This window comes from Leopardus geoffroyi, chromosome A1 (assembly GCF_018350155.1).
Source record: "Leopardus geoffroyi isolate Oge1 chromosome A1, O.geoffroyi_Oge1_pat1.0, whole genome shotgun sequence".
Taxonomy (NCBI): Eukaryota; Metazoa; Chordata; class Mammalia; order Carnivora; family Felidae; genus Leopardus; species Leopardus geoffroyi.
Window position 1 is genome coordinate 141,439,906 of NC_059326.1, and position 20,182 is coordinate 141,460,087.

Genomic DNA, 20,182 nt, shown 5'->3' on the forward strand with positions numbered 1-20,182 from the left:
TCAAAACCTTAAAAAAAATGTAAACCCACTGATCCAACAATTCCACTTTTAGAAATTTATCCTGAGGAAAGCACATAAAAGACAAATGTAACAAGGCTATTATACGTAATATTAACAGTGTGAATTGGGAACTGAATAAATAAGACTTCTATAAAATTAAACAGTAACTGTTATTAAAAACTGAGTTGTAGGGGTGTCTGGGTAGCTCAGTTAAAAGTCCAACTTCGATTCAGGTCATGATCTCATGGTTCGTGGGTTCAAGCCCTTGAGTCGGGCTCTGTGCTGACAGTGTGGACCCTGCTTGGGATTCACTCTCCCTCTCTCTCTACCCCTCTGTCACTTGCATTCTCTTTCTCTCTCTCAAAATAAATAAATAAACTTAAAAAAATTTTAGTTGTAAAAGTATGTTTATACTGCTACGGAAATATATTCATGACATACAGTTACAAAACAGCAAGCCATATGGATATACACATACATATTCTCAGAAAAACACCTAGAAATATATGGACCAGTGCTTAATACTGTCGTGTGGGATAATTTTCCTTTTTACAGACTTTATGTTTCTCACTCTTTTCTCATTGCTCTACCATGACTAGATATTACTTCTACAATAACAAGTTTTTATTACCTTAAACGAAAATAAAATTAGTGGGCCAAGACACTTTGTAAATTACATAATTAATAGAAAATGTACTACTGCTGACACTAAAAACTATCTTAAATAAATGTAATTTATTTTAATCCTTACATATTTAGGTAAGGTAGAAGAGAACAATACAAGGTGAGTCTAAAAACCCAAGTTCTAAATGTGGCTCTGTTACTAGCCATCTAGTCCTCAGAAAGTCATTTAACCTCTATCTTGGATTTCTCATGCACTAGATGAACAAGCCAATAATAAATGTGTATGAATTTAAAAAAGACATCAAACATTATCTTTGAGTCTCTGGCATTATTCTGAGCTCCTAGTATTATTCCAAATTAATGGTATTAAAACCTCCAGTATTTCTAATTTAGGAATACAAAGATGAGTTAGTTATGATTTAATGATTCCATTTACCAGATAAGCCAGGACAGAAATATCTAATAATCAGATGAACAATCTCTTAGAAATAAAAAATTACCAGCAGTCATACATGTAAACTTTATTTTGTCTTGGTTCCAAGACCAAGTTCTATAGTTTATTAACGGACTACTAATAATGGGACAGTTAAAGCTGTACTACTTCCATGACCTTCTTTTCCATCCCTTTCCCTCCTCTTTCCAATTTCATTCAAACTACATAAGAAATAGAGACATTAAGGAGTGAAGATTCTTGACACTAACTCTGCATGCCATCATAACAGAGTCAACTGAACTTGAGACCACACGGCTGTCCGCTCTAACTTAATCTGCCTGAGTGTCTGTGATTCATCTATGCAACAGAAACAAGATATTTGTGCCCAGCTGGAATTTTTCACTTAAAACAAAATACTGGCATTCAGCTACGTCAGTGTAGTTTATCACTATAAATTTATCACTATATATTCTCAAACAGGTCACTCAGAATGTTTCACACAAAACAAGCTCAATGATATACAGGGATGGATTTTCATCCTATGTTAGTATCAAAAGTCACTTAGTATAGGGGCACCTGAGTGGCTCAGTCAGCTAAGCATCTGACTGCAGCTCAGATCATGATCTCATGGTTTGTGGGTTTGAGCCCCGCATCAGGGTCGGTGCTGACAGCTTAGTCTGGAGCCTGCTTTGGATTCTGTGTCTCCCTCTTCTCTGCCCCTCCCCCCCACACACACTCTGTGTCTCTCAAAAAAAAAAAAAAAGTCACTTAGTAGGAACTCCCATTCTTATATCTGTCTACCTTCCCTCACAAGTACTAATAATTTGTGATTACCATACCATGCTGTCAACACAAGAAAAGGAATAAAATGGAGCAGCACCAGAGCCTTTTGCCAGAAAATATAAACTAGGTTATCTTGTATGTCTGTGTTAGAAAACCTTCTGCTCAGGCATTCAGATCTCTTTTTCATTCATTATCAGATTCTCTGTTATTCATTATTCACATCAATGGGAATTCTGTCCTACCATTCTAAGGTTGCCTGTGGCCACCTCCATGAAAATGCACTTCTATGAAATACAAACCCAGAACTAGCCACATCTTCCACTGGTAATTGATAGTAAAAGAAACAGGGCTGAGAGTGGAGCTGGGAACCGTACAACATAATAATTTCAGGATCACTGAAATCTTCAGGACAGCAAACCTACCTATGTACAAAATAGAGACTGTCACAATATCATTTTCAAATTTTAACAGACTACTTGACCATATAGGATTCCTCAAAATGCTTATAGCTTATTTATTATGTATAATGTAATTTTATAGTCAGGGAGTTAATAAAGTAAAAACTACTATGGGTTTCCTGTAATTTTCATTAACAATATTTTTGCTTTAGATTTCCATTTTCTTTCCCTTAAAAGTTGGCAAAGAAATATTTTCTGGTTCAACTGTTACAAGCTAAGCTTCTTTGCATATTGCACAGCAGAAGGGCCATGAAGCTAAGACCTATCACCTTCAGTAAGATCCTATCACCTTCAATAAGGAACCGTGCTGGATCAATGACACCAATGTTTTACCACTAAAACAGAACAAGTAGGCATGACCAGTGTAATGGGCAAGGACAATGCTTGCTTTTCTTAGCAGCTCCAGGGCCCTTAAGTTTAAGACTCTGTGTCAGAGGATCTCCCAAACAAGAACTTGTCTTCTGTGCTGCCATCCATGGCTAGAAGAAAAGAGAACCCCCAGAGAAAAATCAAAGGGTGTTCCCAACATGTTAACTTCTATCACCACAGACAATCTGGTCCTTAGTAAGACTTGCAGTAAGTAAGACTTGTGTAAGAAGATGGCTATTAGGCAAGAGCCTTTTGGAGCTGGGAAGGACATTCACACATGTATCTGAGCATGTGATTAAATGGCATAAAAATGGAGAATACATTTGGTGCTATCTGTGCCCCTCTTTCCTTTTGCCTCAAGGTTATACAAAGTATTCTTCAAAAAGAGCCAACCCAGGTCTCAGGTCTGGGAGTGCAGTCCAGTCCTCCCACTACATTACATTCATGGCATCCTCACAAAACTCTTACGGTTTCCTTCAGATTATCAAACTGAAGCCACCAAGGACTCTTCTTGTGTGACCCCGGAATACCAATTAACCAGCAGAGTTCTGATGATACGAGGCATCATTTTACTTCAAAGTGAGCCAACCAAATCCCAGGACTGGTAGTGTCTGATCCTATTCTGCCATCTGATGACAGATTCCAGGAGACATGATTAAAATCACTGTGAAGCCAAATAAGATGTCTGGCAAGTCAAAACATACAACCATGAGGATGGGCAGATATGACCCAATTTTTGAAGACCTTTACTTTATCTTGGTGTTATTCTCTGGAAGTCTTCAATCATGATTGCAATCCACTTGAATTCTGCTCCTTCTGATCTAAATGTATAACTTGCTACGTAGTATTATACTGTGTGGTCTACAAAAGAGGAACTGGCCAGAACCATCTGCCAAAAATGCTGAAATGCTACTAGGCATTAGTATTTGTAGCCCATGACAGTCATCCCACAGCTATCACACAGCACCTGAGATAATTATGCTTCCCCCATCATCTTTTTTCTCTGCCCCACTCTATTCTTCTTGGACCTATATCTTAGACCTATCTATAAAACTTGATCAATTCTACTGGAATAAACCCCACAGTATATTAGACTGCTGACCTGTACTAGTCTAAAGCATTATTTTAATGATGGTAATTACAGAACTCTAGAACAAAATAAGACCAAAGTTCTGTCAACAAGTGCAAAATTTTACATAATATAAACAAATACACAGTAAGCTTACCATTGACATTAACCAAGGAGAGAATATTATCCTGGTGATCAAGGAGGCGCTTAATTTCAAGAATATCCCATTCCAGTGATTCTCCTGTTGGTGTTACCAACCTGAAAATTACTAAATGAAAATACAGATATGATTTTATTAAAATGGTCAAAGAAGATGGAATTCTATTTCTGGTGGGAAAAAAAAGCTAGTATTTCATTAAGTGAGAAAGATCTAAAATATTGAAAAACCCAACTCCAAAAAAAGCCTTATAAATACCACAGTATTTCTTTCAAATGCTTGAGATGTTTGAGATGACCTACTAAAATCCCAAATAAGTGTGTCTTTACAAGTGTTCTTTTATTAAAACTCTTCTAAACCCATTACCAACCAGAAATCCCCATCTTCTCTGGGGCTTCAGGGTATATCTGGCTAACTCGCCTCCCTCTCTCCCTGGTCAGTGACTGGTCCACATTCCAGAGTCATCTCCATCATCATCATTCTCTACTCATGTTCTCAGGTCAGTATGCACTGCTACAAAATAAGCTACAAATTCACGTTTAACTTCAACTCAGTAAAGACGTGAGAAGCTATTTTTTTTAACTTTTCCTTATATTAGGTGTAAACTATTAAATTATATGTTCTCTGAGAACATGCCTTATAATTTTTCTATGTCAATATTCAATGTGTTGCTTTAACATACTTTTGACTATAAGAGATGTTCAATGTGTTGCTTTACTCATTGTCTGACATTAACAAATAGTTTTATTTAAACTTGTATAAATCCTAACTTTAATCAATACAGAAAACCAAAAATCAAATCAACAGGAGCGATTCTATCAACATTTACTAAATATCTTTTATGTTCCAGCAACTTAGATATTAAATGTGAATAAGGCCCAGTCACTGCCCTGAAATGCATTCTAGAGTGGGAGTGAGACTTATAAACAAGCTTATAATCAATGTATTAAGGGCTAGAAATAAGCCAATGTACCAAGTACTAAGGATGCTCACAGATTAGGATCACTAATATCTGAGAAGTGGGAAGGTCTCAGAAGTCAGATCCTTTCCAGGTGGTGGCTAATTACTAAAGTCTCTCTTTTTATTTTTTTACATTCCTCTCTGGAAAATGGGTCATACCACATTCCTTTGTATCTCTCTGGATAATATTTTACCAACTGATGAATCTCTAGAAAAAGTTATTTCATCCTGAGAGCCGTTCACATTCAAACTGTGGCTGGCAAAAGAAGGTCTTTCATTAAATAAAAGAACTCTTCCTGATACCTGTCCAACTTGTGTAAAAATTCTACTTATAGTTGGAATACTACTAAATGATCTTGAGATTGGGAATGTGGAATAATGGGCAATGTTTTATTTAATCAAACTAACAAAAAGTAACCTCAGATACGGACAAAAAAACCTTACAAAGGAGGCTTCCACAAAGAACTACCAAGTACTGGAGATAATGTGAAACTGTTCAGTGAATCCATAAATATGGCCCCTACAGACAAGTATTCATAGGGTCACCTATGTAGTAACTTCAAGGAAATAAAACAAATGTAAATTAGATCCTAAGACAAAAGAGAAGGAATAGTGAATTCTAAAAAAGGGTTAAGAACAAAAGCCTGGTTTTCTGAACCAAGATGAGGTGTCAGAGCTGACAGCCTTGCTGATTAGCCTCACAGTTACATGAGTACTCACAAGCTGTATTTCCTGGTGAAAGTAGCCCGGCCTCACATAGAAAAAGAGAAATTAGTATGGAACATTTAAAACCAAGGAAACGGGCACAAGCTTGGTCTTGGAAATAGAAAAGACACTCTATTTACAAGAATGAAATGTATTTTTATGTAAGAAAAAATGGCACTATATTTTATAATGAAACTAATAAAATGCAAAACCTTGTTTTTAAGAATACGTATTTTTTACAAATTATTTTCTGAATATAACCAATTCTCATTTCTTCCTTTTTTTTACATGATATTCTAACTTCTGTTGAGGCATTAGTAATACTTTTATTACCACATAAATGAATTGACTCAATTACTCATTCATTCAATAAAAATCTCCCATCTTTTAACAGAAAGGTGAATAAAAAGCTTTAGTTGTCAAGGAGCTCACATTCTGCAAGGGAAGGGCAAGGAAAGAACAAAAAGCAAAGAGAAGTTTGTTTGTTTTTTTTTAAGTAGTAAGTGAAATGACACATAAGAGATTATGAGAACACAGAAGAAAAACTTCTAGGAGCAGAGAGGATAGGTAAGCAAGCCTTCAGCCTCAAAAAATGTCATTCTGGAGCTCCTAAAGAGTAAGTAGGAATTAGCAACATCAAAGAGGACAATGAGTAGGGGGCAAAGACCTGATACAGAGTGACTGGAGAAATGAAGGCAAAGAGGTGAGAAACACCTCAGGTGGGAGAACCCAGGGCAATTCAGTTTTGACAAACACGTGATACAGGACTCAGAGGAGAGAAGAGGAAGAGAATAAAGAACTGGATGTGATCTGCTGAAAAGTCTAGACTTTATCTTACTGGTCGTCTTATATTGGTCCCCCGGAGCAAAGATTTCATTCATGTAAGGCAAAAATGGGAAAAAAATAAGGGCCACATACATTTTGTACAAAAATGTATTCAGTTTAAAGTCCTATTCTTTGCTGAGATCACATTTTTCATACTTTTTTATTAAAAAGTAATTTTTACAAAATGATGATGGTAAATGATAGCTTTTTTTTTGTATTTAATGATTTTACTAAGTAAAATACAAATTTGGCAACTCTCAGTTGATCTCCAAAAAGATGAACTATCATACGAGTCAGAAATTTGAGTATAGAAATGACTGCTATAGACAAAGGAAGCAGGGGAGTAGCCTGCCTTTTAGAGAGATCACCCCTAGCACCTCCTGGGAAATGTATCGGAGAAGCCCTAACCTAGAGGAGGAGAAGGCACTGGAGAAGCACTACAGTAGAGGAAGGAAGATAAAGTTTGGAGGTTAGCACAACAGAACAGGCAAGAGGGGAGATGAGAGCCTGAACTGAGCAACAGTAGTGAGACGGAAAGAAGAGAATCAAAGTACTTAAGGCAGGAGTCCTCAAAGTACGGCCTACAGGCCAGCAACCCTAGCACCACCAAAACACCTGTTAGAAATGCAGAAACTCGGACCATACTCCAGACCCACTGAATCAGAAACTCTAGGGGTAAGACTGAGTAATGTGTGTTTTTTAAAAAACCATTCAAGTCATTTTAATGCACACTAAAATCTGAGAACCACTGAGTTAGCAGGAAAATCAGCAAAACTCAAAGTGACTGGCTCACTACAAGAGGAGAAAGCCAGGGAAAAAGCCAGGCTTCTTTCCAGCTTGATCGAAAACATGAGAAAACTAAATTTCTGCAAGGAAGAGAAAATAAACTAAACACAAAATTCTAATACCTTTTGAAACTACTCTATGGAAAGAAAGGGTAATAAGCACAGTGTTTAGAAAATTACTTCTCTGACATGATTACACATGGCAAGGTCAGTTGAAGAAAGAGAAACTTGGCTGCAAAGCCATGGAGTCTGCAAACAGCAGTTAATAAATGGTAAACAATTAGCCCATGTCTTACTGGCATTTGCAAATACGCCAACTGATGGTCACAGTAAATCTCATATCTGGCCTATGGAGAAAGTAGCACATGGCACAAAAACAGACACATAGACCAATGGAACAGAATAGAAACCCCAGAACTAGACCCACAAACGTATGGCCAACTAATCTTTTTTTTTTTTTTTTTTTAATTTTTTTTTTTTTCAACGTTTATTTATTTTTAGGACAGACAGAGACAGAGCATGAACGGGGGAGGGGCAGAGAGAGGGAGACAGAATTGGAAACAGGCTCCAGGCTCTGAGCCATCAGCCCAGAGCCTGACGCCGGGCTCGAACTCACGGACCGCGAGATCGTGACCTGGCTGAAGTCGGACGCTTAACCGACTGCGCCACCCAGGTGCCCCAGGCCAACTAATCTTTGACAAAGCAGGAAAGAATATCCAATGGAAAAAAGACAGTCTCTTTAACAGATGGTGCTGGGAGAACTGGACAGCAACATGCAGAAGATTGAAACTAGACCACTTTCTCACACCACTCACAAAAATAAACTAAAAATGGATTAAGGACCTGAATGTGAGACAGGAAACCATCAAAACCCTGGAGGAGAAAGCAGGAAAAGACCTCTCTGACCTCAGCCATAGCAATTTCTTACATGACACATCCCCAAAGACAAAGGAATTAAAAGCAAAAATGAACTACTGGGACCTTATGAAGATAAAAAACTTCTGCACAGCAAAGGAAACAACCAACAAAACTAAAAGGCAACCAACGGAATGGGAAAAGATATTTGCAAATGACATATCAAAGGGCTAGTATCCAAAATGTATACAGAGCTCACCAAACTCCACACCCAAAAAACAAATAACCCAGTGAAGAAATGGGCAGAAAACATGAATAGACACTTCTCTAAAGAAGACATCCGGATGGCCAACAGGCACATGAAAAGACACTCAACCTCGCTCCTCATCAGGGAAATACAAATCAAAACCACACTCAGATATCACCTCACGCTAGTCAGAGTGGCCAAAATGAACAAATCAGGAGACTATAGATGCTGGAGAGAATGTGGAGAAACGGGAACCCTTTTGCACTGTTGGTGGGAATGCAAATTGGTGCAGCCGTTCTGGAAAACAGTGTGGAGGTTCCTCAAAAAATTAAAAATAGACCTACCCTATGACCCAGCAATAGCACTGCTAGGAATTTACCCAAGGGATACAGGAGTACTGATGCATAGGGGCACTTGTACCCCAATGTTTATAGCAGCACTCTCAACAATAGCCAAATTATGGAAAGAGCCTAAATGTCCATCAACTGATGAATGGATAAAGAAATTGTGGTTTATATACACAATGGAGTACTACGTGGCAATGAGAAAGAATGAAATATGGCCCTTTGTAGCAACGTGGATGGAACTAGAGAGTGTGATGCTAAGTGAAATAAGCCATACAGAGAGAGAAAGATACCATATGTGTTCACTCTTATGTGGATCCTGAGAAACTTAACAGAAACTCATGGGGGAGGGGAAGGGGAAAAAAAAAAAAGAAAAGAGGTTAGAGTGGGAGAGAGCCAAAGCATAAGAGACTGTTAAAAACTGAGAGCAAACTGAGGGTTGATGGGGGGTGGGAGGCAGGGGAGGGTGGGTGATGGGTATTGAGGAGGGCACCTTTTGGGATGAGCACTGGGTGTTGTATGGAAACCAATTTGACATTAAATTTCATATAATAAAAAAATAAATAAATAAAATAAAAAATAAAATAAATAAGAAAAAAAAAACTGAGAACAAACTGAGGGTTGATGGGGGGTGGGAGGGAAGGGTGGGTGGGTGATGGGTATTGAGGAGGGCACCTTTTGGGATGAGCACTGGGTGTTGTATGGAAACCAATTTGACAATAAACTTCATATATTGAAAAAAAAAAAGAAAGTAGCACAAGCAACATCATATGCTCTCTGGGATACATTAGAAAAATTCTTCAAGAAATAAGGAGCCTTGAAGAAGCATGCTTACTCTATCACTTCTCAGCACCCCAATTCTATTCAAAAGGCAGTAGGAACAAGAGACTTTATTTTTTACTATGGGCTCCATGGCAGTAAATGGGTTAGCTAACCATCACCAGCCAAATAGCCTTCAAACAGCAAGTTTATAATCAATTAATAAATTTACAAAATTCCTCTTGCCACCCCCTCTCTCTGCTATCCCACCACTCTGAAGGAAATGGCAGAAACTCTTCCCAAGAAAATGGGCCCGACTCTGGCTTCCCGAGCCAAAAACACCACAATTCCTGCCTTAGTGGCTTCCCACAGTAATCATCCTCCAACCCGTCCAAATCAAGTTTTTAGTTTCCAGAATGCTGATAGTTGCTTTCTGTGGTCAGAATTTTTGCTAAGTGTAGGACTATAGATCAGGAGCAGACAGAACTGTGGAATGTAAACGGCTTTCTCTGGTCTCAGACATATGGGGTTACCATGCCCCACTTGGCTATGTTAGACCAAGCACAGTACAAAAACTGACCTAACGTCTTGAAAATGTCTCAGTCTCCACATCGCTTCCAACAATCGCAGGTCAAGACGTGGGCAGGGGAAGATGTCCCTTAAATAAAAAACTTGTCTTTCTAAAATGTGTATACAAGTCTAGTTTTAAATTTTCTTAAAAAGAAAATAAAAGAAAAAGAGTCATACTCACTCAGTTCTTTGCCAACTGCTGCCACAACACAGTTCTTAGGTATTTCAATCAAAGCACTGATCCCTTCAAAAATATATATGACAAAGGTCAAATTATTTTCTTCAAAGATTATATGAAAAATAAAAACATTTTCAGATTTATGCCAGTTATTTCCCATAAAAGGGTTGTAACAATAAAGCACACACAATATACTACATCATGGTTCCCTGCTCACCTGCACACGGAAAATGAGTCTGTGATAAGTATTAGAGACCTAAAGAAGATGCAGATTTACTAAAGGTAGGATACGCTCTGTTGACACTTTCACTATTATGGCCAACTTTTTTTAACCAGGAATCCCTAAAGATAATCACCATTTACAAGATGACTAGCTCAAAGAAGATATAAAAAAAATATTTTGTGGATGCTTCTATGGCTTGTGGGTTACATTTTTTTTTATAAGAATGGGGATAATAGCTAGTATGTTTATTCTGAAGCCAATTCAGATTATTAGTCAGTGGGAGCTTGTTATCACAATTATGGCTCCTGAAATGTGTTGATATAATAATAATGAGAATGGGGGTTTAATTACTACGGGAAGGATATAAACCAACATTTTCTGGGTATGGGCCCGATAGCATATTTAGCTGACCTTACTGGAGAATATGACATAATATGGTAGCACGAAGACTTCTAAATTCTTAGGATTAAGTTCGAGTCCTAGAATTCTAGAAATAAGAGGATTTAAACCTCTATTATTTACTCTATCAAAGTAACTCTTTTTTCACACATATTTCTTATGTTTGGGGTGGAATGCTTGCTGTGATGATGGGAAAGGATACACATCATATGCATATGGCTAGAGTGAGGGGTAGGAAATTTTTTCTTGGAAGACATATGACTTGGTCATATCAGAATCATGGGTAGGATGCTCAAATTCATAGGAAGGTGAATGTTAGGAATAGGGTTTTGACGGTAAAGTTAACAGTATATAGTTCTGGTATATATGGGTTGTGAAATCCTCCAAAGAATAGGATTGTTGTGAGAATATTTAATATGATAATGTTAGCATATTCCGCTAGGAAAAATAGGGCGAAAGGGTCTGCTGCATATTCAACGTTGAATCCGGAAACGAGATCTGATTCTCCTTCTGTTAGATCGAAAAGATATAAAGATAGAATTCTGAGTATCTTTTTATAGCTGAATCATGAAATGGTTGTAGAGAGACCGTAATTTTTAAGCCTTGCTAGCCAAAAATCAAGCAAGCCTCATGAAAGGAGCTTCATGACATAAAGGTCTAACAGCACGGCTAACTCAATGGCATCTGGTAATGTGGAAAACCCAAATCACAAAAGGCTCACCAATAATAAATGATAGCCTTCTGAAAGGTTTCTAACAGATTTTCTCAAAGATTTCCACTATCTCTTGAGACACTGATAAATAGGACAATACTACGATTACTTAATAGTTCTCAAAGATAACTTGCAAAAGGGAGACTACAATAACAGGTAATTTCCATTATCAGACAAAATATTCTTGTTAGTCCTGATTTCATTATTTCATAACATAGTTACTAATAATTCATGGAATAAAATTCACAGGTAACCACAGGCTAGTGTTAGAAATAGAAAGGAAAATATACGTGTAAATAAAGAGATATAACTCATGATAACGGGAAACATGAAAATACAATCTAGATACTACCAACATTACTAGTGATCAAACATTGAATTGAAAGGTAAAACTGAAAATCCTAGAAACGTAGTAATTTAGTTTTGTTAAGACATCACATTACTTTTCTGATTTAGTATCTTTGTGGAGATAAGTTAGTTCTAATTGTGAACTGTAAATTCAATTCACAGGGCTCCTGCTACCTTTACAGTGTCAATATGCTTAATAATATTCTTTCTAGGATGTCAATGGGTTTATTGATTACTTTTAGAAACATAGTTAACAGTACCTCACATAACTTCAAGGTTATTCTTTAAATTTTCTCATTTATACTTAAATAGTTTTACTCTGAAAAATTTTTTTATTTTATTGTTTAAGATCCTTGGTATCAAAAGTCAAACTGAATTTCTTTTCTTAAAACCAAAAATATTAACCAAATTCTGAACTTTATTAGTAAGTTTGCACAATGCATGGACTTTCTAGTAAAAACCAATTGTAAAATAAGGTCATCCTTTGGAATCTATTCAAAATCCAATGGCCCCACAAATAAAGAAGAAAACTCTATTATAAAGTTGGAAAGGTGTAATTCCATGTATCAATGTGCTCATCTAACTCAGTTTAGGAACGCAGACCAAGAGTATAAATCAAAGTTTTTCTTGACCACTTTTGAGAAATTCTGTTATAAGGGGAGGTGAAGACAAAAGGTGGGTGGGGGAGGCTTCTCCCTCCAATTTGGGATAGAAATATTTTTTATACAACCATCAAACTGGAGAAATAAGGTTACATGATATATTCAGAACTGAAAAGAAAAACCCCTATATTAATTAATGGATATAGAGGTATTCATAGGAAGTCTCTTCGAAGATTCATTATGTCTTTTAAAGAATATCAGTCATGGTTCATAATTACGTTGATTTGATTTCTTACCTGTATCAGAAAGGTGGCTGGTCTTACATAGGAGATCTAATTTTCGGTTCCACACACATAGGTCATTCCCACCAGAGAGCCAAATATCTAGTCTCTGAAGAACAATTAAGCACTGAAAAATTCATTTGAAATATCAGTTTAGAATTTCAAGCATTCATTGGTGGTTTTTAAATATGTCCACAAGTTCTGTGAAACCATTCTCTTTAAAAGGTGGAGTTTAAGTTTCCCACCCTTGAATGTGGACTCTACTAAGTGACTGGCCTCTAATGAAGAGAATATAGCAGAAGAGACGGCGTGTGACTTACAAGACTAAATCATAAATGACAAGGTGGCTTCCTCCTTGCTCTCTTGAATCACTCTAGGGCAAACACACAAGCAGCCACATGGAGAAAGATGCACATGCAAAAAAGTGAGACCCCTGGACAACAGCCAGCACTAACTTACCAATCATATGAGTCCCCTAGGAACCTCCAACCCTAGTCAAGCCTTCAGATGACAGCAACCTCATAATACATACTGAGCCAGAACTGCTAAGCTGCTCTTTATTCCTGACTACAAACACTGTAAGATAATATTTATTGCTTTAAGCAACTAAGTTTTGAGGTAATTTGTTACTCGGTAATAGATAACACACAAGGCTTAAACTTCCTTTAAAATAAAACTGAATATATGACCTTAGTTTTTATGTAACTCTCAAATTAATACCTCCTAATTCATTTAGGAAAGTGAGTATTTCAAGTCTATAGAAGTCCTTTACCTTTAACAGTACTTTAAAGTCCACACCTTTAATCATACTCCTCCCACTCAAGACTCTGATTGAATAAAAGGACAAGAGTGAGGGAGAAGAATAAACAAGAAAAGGAAAAGATTCTGATAGTCTTGTCCAAGCTAAGTGTTGTCTTAGCCTTTAAAACTACTGGAACAAAAAGGGTTGAAAATAAGGCAGTTTCTATTTTAAGAATCCCTACCCTAATTTCTGAATATTTAATGTATCATTATTTTGCTTCCTTTGATTGCTGAATAATATTCCATTATGTGGATATAGTACATGTGTCCATTCTCAGCTGGTAGACATTTAGGATATTTCCACTTTTGGATTATTATGTACAGTGGTGCCATGAACATTCATCACGTACAAATTTTTGTGTGGACATACATTTTCATTTCTCTTGACAATGAAATAGGAATACCTAGGAATGAGACTATTGGGCCGAATGATAACTCTTTAAGGCAGCTCTACCATTTTACAATTCCACCAGCAATGTGTGACGGTTCCATTGTCTCCACATCCTTATCAACATGTTACTGCCCTCTAGTGTAAGTGAAACAGTATTAGATTATGGTTTTGACTTGCATTTCTCTAATAACTAATGATGTTGAGCTTTTTACATGCTTATTGGCCATCTGTATATTTCTTTGGGTAAGTGTCTTTCAAATTGTCTACTTTTAACTGGGTTCCTTGTCTTTTTATTGTTGAGGGGTTTAAGTTTATTTATTTTGATTGACCACACATGTGCATGAGTGGGGGGGGGGTGGTGGAGAGGGAGAGACACAATCCCAAGTAGGCTCTATGCTGTCAACACAGAGCCTGATGCGGGGCTTGATCTCATGAACTGTGAGATCATGACCTGTGAGATCATGACCTGAGCCGAGACAGAGTCGGACTCTTTAAACTACTGAGCCACTCCAGTGCCCCTTTACTGCTGTTTTAAGAGTTCTTTATATATTCAGGATACAAGTTCCTTATCAGATATATAATTTACAAGTATTTTCTCACACCCTATGTGTTGGGTTGTCTTCTCACCTTCTTTTTTTTTTTTTTTCAACGTTTTATTTTATTTTTGGGACAGAGAGAGACAGAGCATGAACGGGGGAGGGGCAGAGAGAGAGGGAGACACAGAATCAGAAACAGGCTCCAGGCTCTGAGCCATCAGCCCAGAGCCTGACGCGGGGCTCGAACTCAAGGACTGCGAGATCGTGACCTGGCTGAAGTCGGACGCTTAACCGACTGCGCCACCCAGGCGCCCCTCACCTTCTTGATAGTGTCCTTAAAAGTATAAAGGCTTTTCATTTTGATGAAATCCAATTTATCACTTTTTTTCTTTTGTTACTGTATTTCTGGTGTCATATTCAAGATCCCTATCCCAAGATCACAAATACTTACTCCCATATTTGTTCCAAGAGTTTTATAGTTTTAGCTCTTAAATTTTGACCTTTGATCCATTTTGAATTTTTATATATGGCATGAAGTAGGGATCCAAATTCATTATTTTGTATAAGGATATCCAGTTGACCCAGAATTATTTGTTGAAGAGACTATTCTTGCTCTTTTTGAAAAGTCCTGGCATCCTGGTTGAAAATTAATTAACCACATAAGTAAGGTTTTATATCTGGACTCGGAAATGTATTCCATTCATCTGTATGTCTATCCTTATGCAGAACCACACCGTCTTGATTATCGAACTTTGTACTAAATTGTGAAATTGGGAAGTTTAACTCTTGTACATTGGCTCTTTATTCTCAAAATTGTTTTAGCTATTTCTGGGGTCCTTTGCACTTCTATACAAATTTGAGGATCCTGGGGCACTGGCGTGGCTGGTTAAGCGTCCAACTCTTGATTTTGGCTCATGTCACAATCTCACAGTTTGTTTGTGGGTTCAAGTCCTGCATCAGATCTGTGCTGACATCACACAGTCTGCTTGGGATTCTCTCTGCTCCTCCCCTGCTCACACTCTAAATTTCCTCTCTCCCTCTCTCAAGATAAATAAATAAACATTAAAAATAAAAAGAAATGCTTTGAATTTGAGGACTGGTTTGTCAATTTCTGGGTGCAGGGGTGAGGGTGGGGAGGGGAAGCTTGCTGGGATTTTGGTGGAGACTGTCCAATCTGCAGATAATTTTGGGTAGTGCTGCAATCTTAACAATATTCAACTTTATCCATGAATATGGAATGACTTTCATGTCTAGATTTTTAGTTTCTTTCAAAAACTGTTTTGTAGTTTTTAATGTACAACTCTCATGTTTCTTATTTGTTTCTAAGTATTGTATTCTTTTGGATGCTACTGTAAATTCATTTCATTTTCTTAACTTTTTTTTTTTTTCATTTTTGGATGTTCATTTTTGGTGTAGAATACAGTTCATTTTTGTATATTGATATCGTATACTGAAACCTTACTAAATCCATTTATTAGCTCCAATAGTTTGATTATGAATTTAAGATTTATTATATAGATCATGTCACTTGTGGATATAGTTTTATTTCTTCCTTTCCAATATGGATACCCATTATTTCTTTTTTATTGCCTATAACACTGAATACCATCCTTGTTTTATTCCTGATCTCAGGAGGAAAAGTATTCAGTCAGTCTTTCACCATTAATATGATGTTAGCTCCAGGGTTTTCATAAATTCCCTTTATTAGACTGAGGAAGTTCTCTATTCTTATTTTGTTGACTACTTTTACCATGAGAGGGTGCTGTCTATCAAATGCTTTCTGTGCATCGATTTAGATGATCGTATGTTTTTTGTCCTTTACTCTTACTGTAGTATGTTATAGTTACTGATTTTTCCGATGTTCAACTGGGATAAGTCTTATCTGGTCATAGTGCAGAATGTTTTTATATGTTGATTTGGATTGCTAGTATTTTGTTAAGGATAATATACTTCTTCTGCTACTTAATATCTTATCAGAATTTTCCAAACTTCTTATGAATTCTCTAAATACCACTTTTAGCATATGTATCTACCATAATTTAACTATTTTCCTGTAAGATATTTAGGATACTGCCAATCATACATTTATGAAATATATTTGCAATATACATTTCTGTTCATAAATCTCTGCCCAAGTTTGTTTGTTTGTTTTTTTTTCCTTTAAAGAGTTTTCTGTAAGTAGAGTCTCTGGGTCAATTCATGTAATCATTTAAAATTTTCATTAATAATGCCAAACTGTCTGCTAGGAATATCATCAATTTAATAAAAATGCTAATTTCACCACTTCCTCGCTAATACAAACCCTTATAAAAACTACTAGCTCAAAAAATAAATAATAGAATTTCTTATATTTATTAGGGATCTGAATTTCTTTGATAAATTATCTGTTAAAGAATTGAGCCACTGAAATGAAGTGAGTGAAATGATACTTTTAAACAATCTCTTATGAGAAACATGATCACAGCAGGAGTATATACAACTATCTAGCTGACTAACATTATAGTAAAACCTCTTTAAAAAATAAATAAGATACTTTTTCATGATCAGTTCCTATAAACAGTTCATGAAACAGTTCACCCAAAGAATTTGTCCAAAATATACCAAAATTTTCTCCAGTTTTCCTGTTCCCTATTATTTCAATTCATGTATTTTCACTTGAAACCTAATAGCCTCAACTAGCAAAAATATTTTTAACGTATTTTAAAGAAGCATCTTTTCAGATCACATAAAACAGAAATTTTCATCAAATCAATATTTTAATAACTCCCTCAAAGACAATCCATTGTTAAATTGGATACAAGCATTTCTGGGCACTTTCTTCCCCCAGAAACTCTACTAAATTGATAATGAAGAATAGCATAGTAGCATGAGATGGCTACCAGAGATGCTGCCTTTTAGGAAAAAAATCAAATACTTTGAACACTGAGACACAACAATTCTTTTTACATTAAAAAAAAAAAGTGTAAGCTCAAATAAAGAGACAAGGTATCTTTAAAACAAATAAGGTGAGACACCTGGGTGGCTCACTTGGTTAAGCATCCAACTTTTGATTTCAGCTCCGGTCCTGGTCTCATGGGTTAATGAGTTCAAGCCCCATATCAGGCTCTGCACTGACAGTGTGGAACCTGCTTGGGATTCTCTCTCCCCAACTCTCTCTGCCCCTCCCTGCTCTCTCTTTCAAAATAAATAAATAAAAACTTTTAAAAAATAAAACAAGGAAACATCTCATTTTAGAAGACCCTTTCCACCACATTTGCTGACATTATTGAAAAACAGACACACTTTCTAAGAAAACCTAAGAATTTCTTCTGTAGGAATCCAAGTAACCAAGTCTTCTCCAAATTTGTTTTCCAACATGTGGCAGAGTTCCTATCATGTAATAAGCTCCAATTATTATTTGTTTGTAAAATCAGTGAACCTAATAGTAACAGCCAATTAGCCATATGACAGTTCTTTGGAATTAAGTAATTGATAATGTCTTATCTTCAGGACCTTATAAAAGGCAGAGAATGAAGGACAAATAAATCCATGTTTTTATAGTTCAAAGTGTAAAGAAAACAGACTACCTACTTCTATAGTCATTCTACAACTAGTATGTCTTCCTAGAATTACCTACAAAAACATACTAGGTACTAACCTTTTCCTTATCTTGCTATATATTCACCCCTTGATCTAGTTCCAAATTCAAACATTCCAACATTTTATATGCTCCCTCAAAATCTAGTCTTCCAAGAATCAAATGACTATAAGTATGTATACAAGAAATAATTCTTAAAACCTACAAAAGTAACTTCATCTACTTATTGAAGATTTTTGCTGAGAAAAAAAGATAATTACCATAAAATATCAGCATAAGATTTTACCTTTACAGTAGACTGGAAGCATGATACTTTCTGAACTTGTCTGCCAGTATCACAATCCCATACCTAAACTTATGTTAAGAAATAATTTCTAAGTAAAACATTAAAATCTAAATTAAGAAATAAGTTTTCTAATAATTAAATCATAAATGTTACACTCTTAGTTAAAAAAATCTTTAAATAAAGTATATTTACCATCTATACTGTTACTAAAATTAATTCATATAATGAATTATCAACTCAGCATATCAACCTTATAATCTAAAATATGTTTGAGGTAAATTTTACTACCAAACTATCAGAAAATGTCAAGGAATGAATGATCTGAATACTCAATATTTATAGGCATTAAATATTCCAAGTGTTTTCTCCAAAATAGTCCGCCATGATTTAATAAACACTCAACATAAAGTATTTACACTAAAAACAACCAGTTCCATTAATTCTTACTGAAAGCTCCTTCAACATGCATGGCACGTTTACTACTATTATACTGATTGACAAAAGCCAGTAACAGTGTATTACTTGTACACATTCTTAAAATAATTAGAGGACCTTCTATGAGTGTCCAAGGTTAGTTTGACTTAAGGAGTATAACCATTTTCAAATTTTTTATCCCACTTCCTATGGTAACATATACATTCTACACCATGTCTGAGCACACGTTTACATATAGACATTCATGTATACACACACACACACACACACACATACATACACACATATGTGTACGGATAGACTGTTAAGACTATTACCTGACAAAAATTAAAAATTTACCTTCAGCATTTAATTAATGAAGTTTGTTAACAGTGGAGACTCAAGCAGCCTGGAACTGGATTTTTAACAAGAAAATTCATTATGTGAAGCAAATGACTCTATACCATTATTTACAAGTAAAGTTCATGCTGATACTATCTCAGCTACTCATTCCTGTACTATAATAATTCAGTAAGTGCCTCTAAATATTATTATAGTACCTTAGGAATGGTCTAATAAAAACAAAGTATTTTAGGGGTGCCTGGGCAGCTCAGTTGGTTAAGCCTCCGACTTCAGCTTAGGTCATGATTTACGGTCTGTGAGTTCAAGGCCCGCACTCTGTGCTGACAGCTCAGAGCCTGGAGCCTGCTTCAGATTCTGCGTCTCCCTCTCTCTCTGCCCCCTCCCCCACTCATGCTCTGTCTCTCTCTCTCTCTCAAAAATAAACAAACATGAAAAAAAATTTTTAAACAAAGTATTTTAAATTCTATTTTTGGAGATTATACTGATACTAAAAGCAAAAGCTTTAGTGCCTAAACTAATATTTGCCTCAATAGAACAGTGTTAATAAAGTTACACTGACCTATACATAGTAATACTGTTTATGAAATATTGCCATCACCACAGAATATAGTTTAATGTAAATCGTACCTGGAAGTTTTTTCACCTACTGACAATGTGTCTAGAAATCACTTGAGTGAATGAGCTCATTTACAGTGTGTCAAAAAGTTTGTCCTGGTTGTATAGAAGCCCAGGAAACATCTACTCCTTTGGACTTACTCCAAAACTTACTTCACTAATGCTTGAAACTATTTAAAACAGAACTCTCAGATAAGCACAGATGATTTAAAGCAAATCTTTGATAGCTTTTTAAAAAAATAAGTAAAGATTAGTTTCCATAAGTAACTGGCCATTAAGGCTTTCTTAAATCTAATTCCTCATACAAATATTAAAGGCTGAATTTTAAGGAATGTTTAAGGAAAATCTTTTATAAAGGCAGTATTATACAATGGTTGAGAGTTCTGACTCTGCAGTCAGACTGCTTGCTTGCTGCCCTATAATGGCTGTGTGACCTAGGGACAAGTTACTTAATTACCCTCTCTGTGCCTCTTTTCTTATCTGTAAATGAGAAAATACTTACTGTAAGAATTA

At 36.0% G+C, this 20,182-nt stretch overlaps 1 protein-coding gene across 9 annotated transcripts in view; it reads right to left on the reverse strand.

Annotated features, from left to right (window-relative positions):
- The window catches only part of WDR41 (WD repeat domain 41), a 204,551-nt gene that overhangs the window by 12,790 nt on the left and 171,579 nt on the right, over window positions 1–20,182 (reverse strand). For 6 of the 9 annotated variants that reach the window (XR_006716697.1, XR_006716706.1, XM_045496332.1 and 3 more), the window contains 4 exons: window positions 18,278–18,340; window positions 12,702–12,813; window positions 10,125–10,187; window positions 3,894–4,004 (listed from right to left, as the gene is read on the reverse strand). Coding sequence is in view for 7 of the 9 variants with exons in the window: in XM_045496332.1 (XP_045352288.1) it covers window positions 3,894–4,004; window positions 10,125–10,187; window positions 12,702–12,813; window positions 18,278–18,340 (349 nt within the window). In the remaining 2 variants the exon portion in view is untranslated. The remainder of the gene's footprint in view (window positions 1–3,893; window positions 4,005–10,124; window positions 10,188–12,701; window positions 12,814–18,277; window positions 18,341–20,182) is intronic. The other 3 variants (XM_045496340.1, XM_045496368.1, XM_045496374.1) reach the window with 2 other exon arrangements.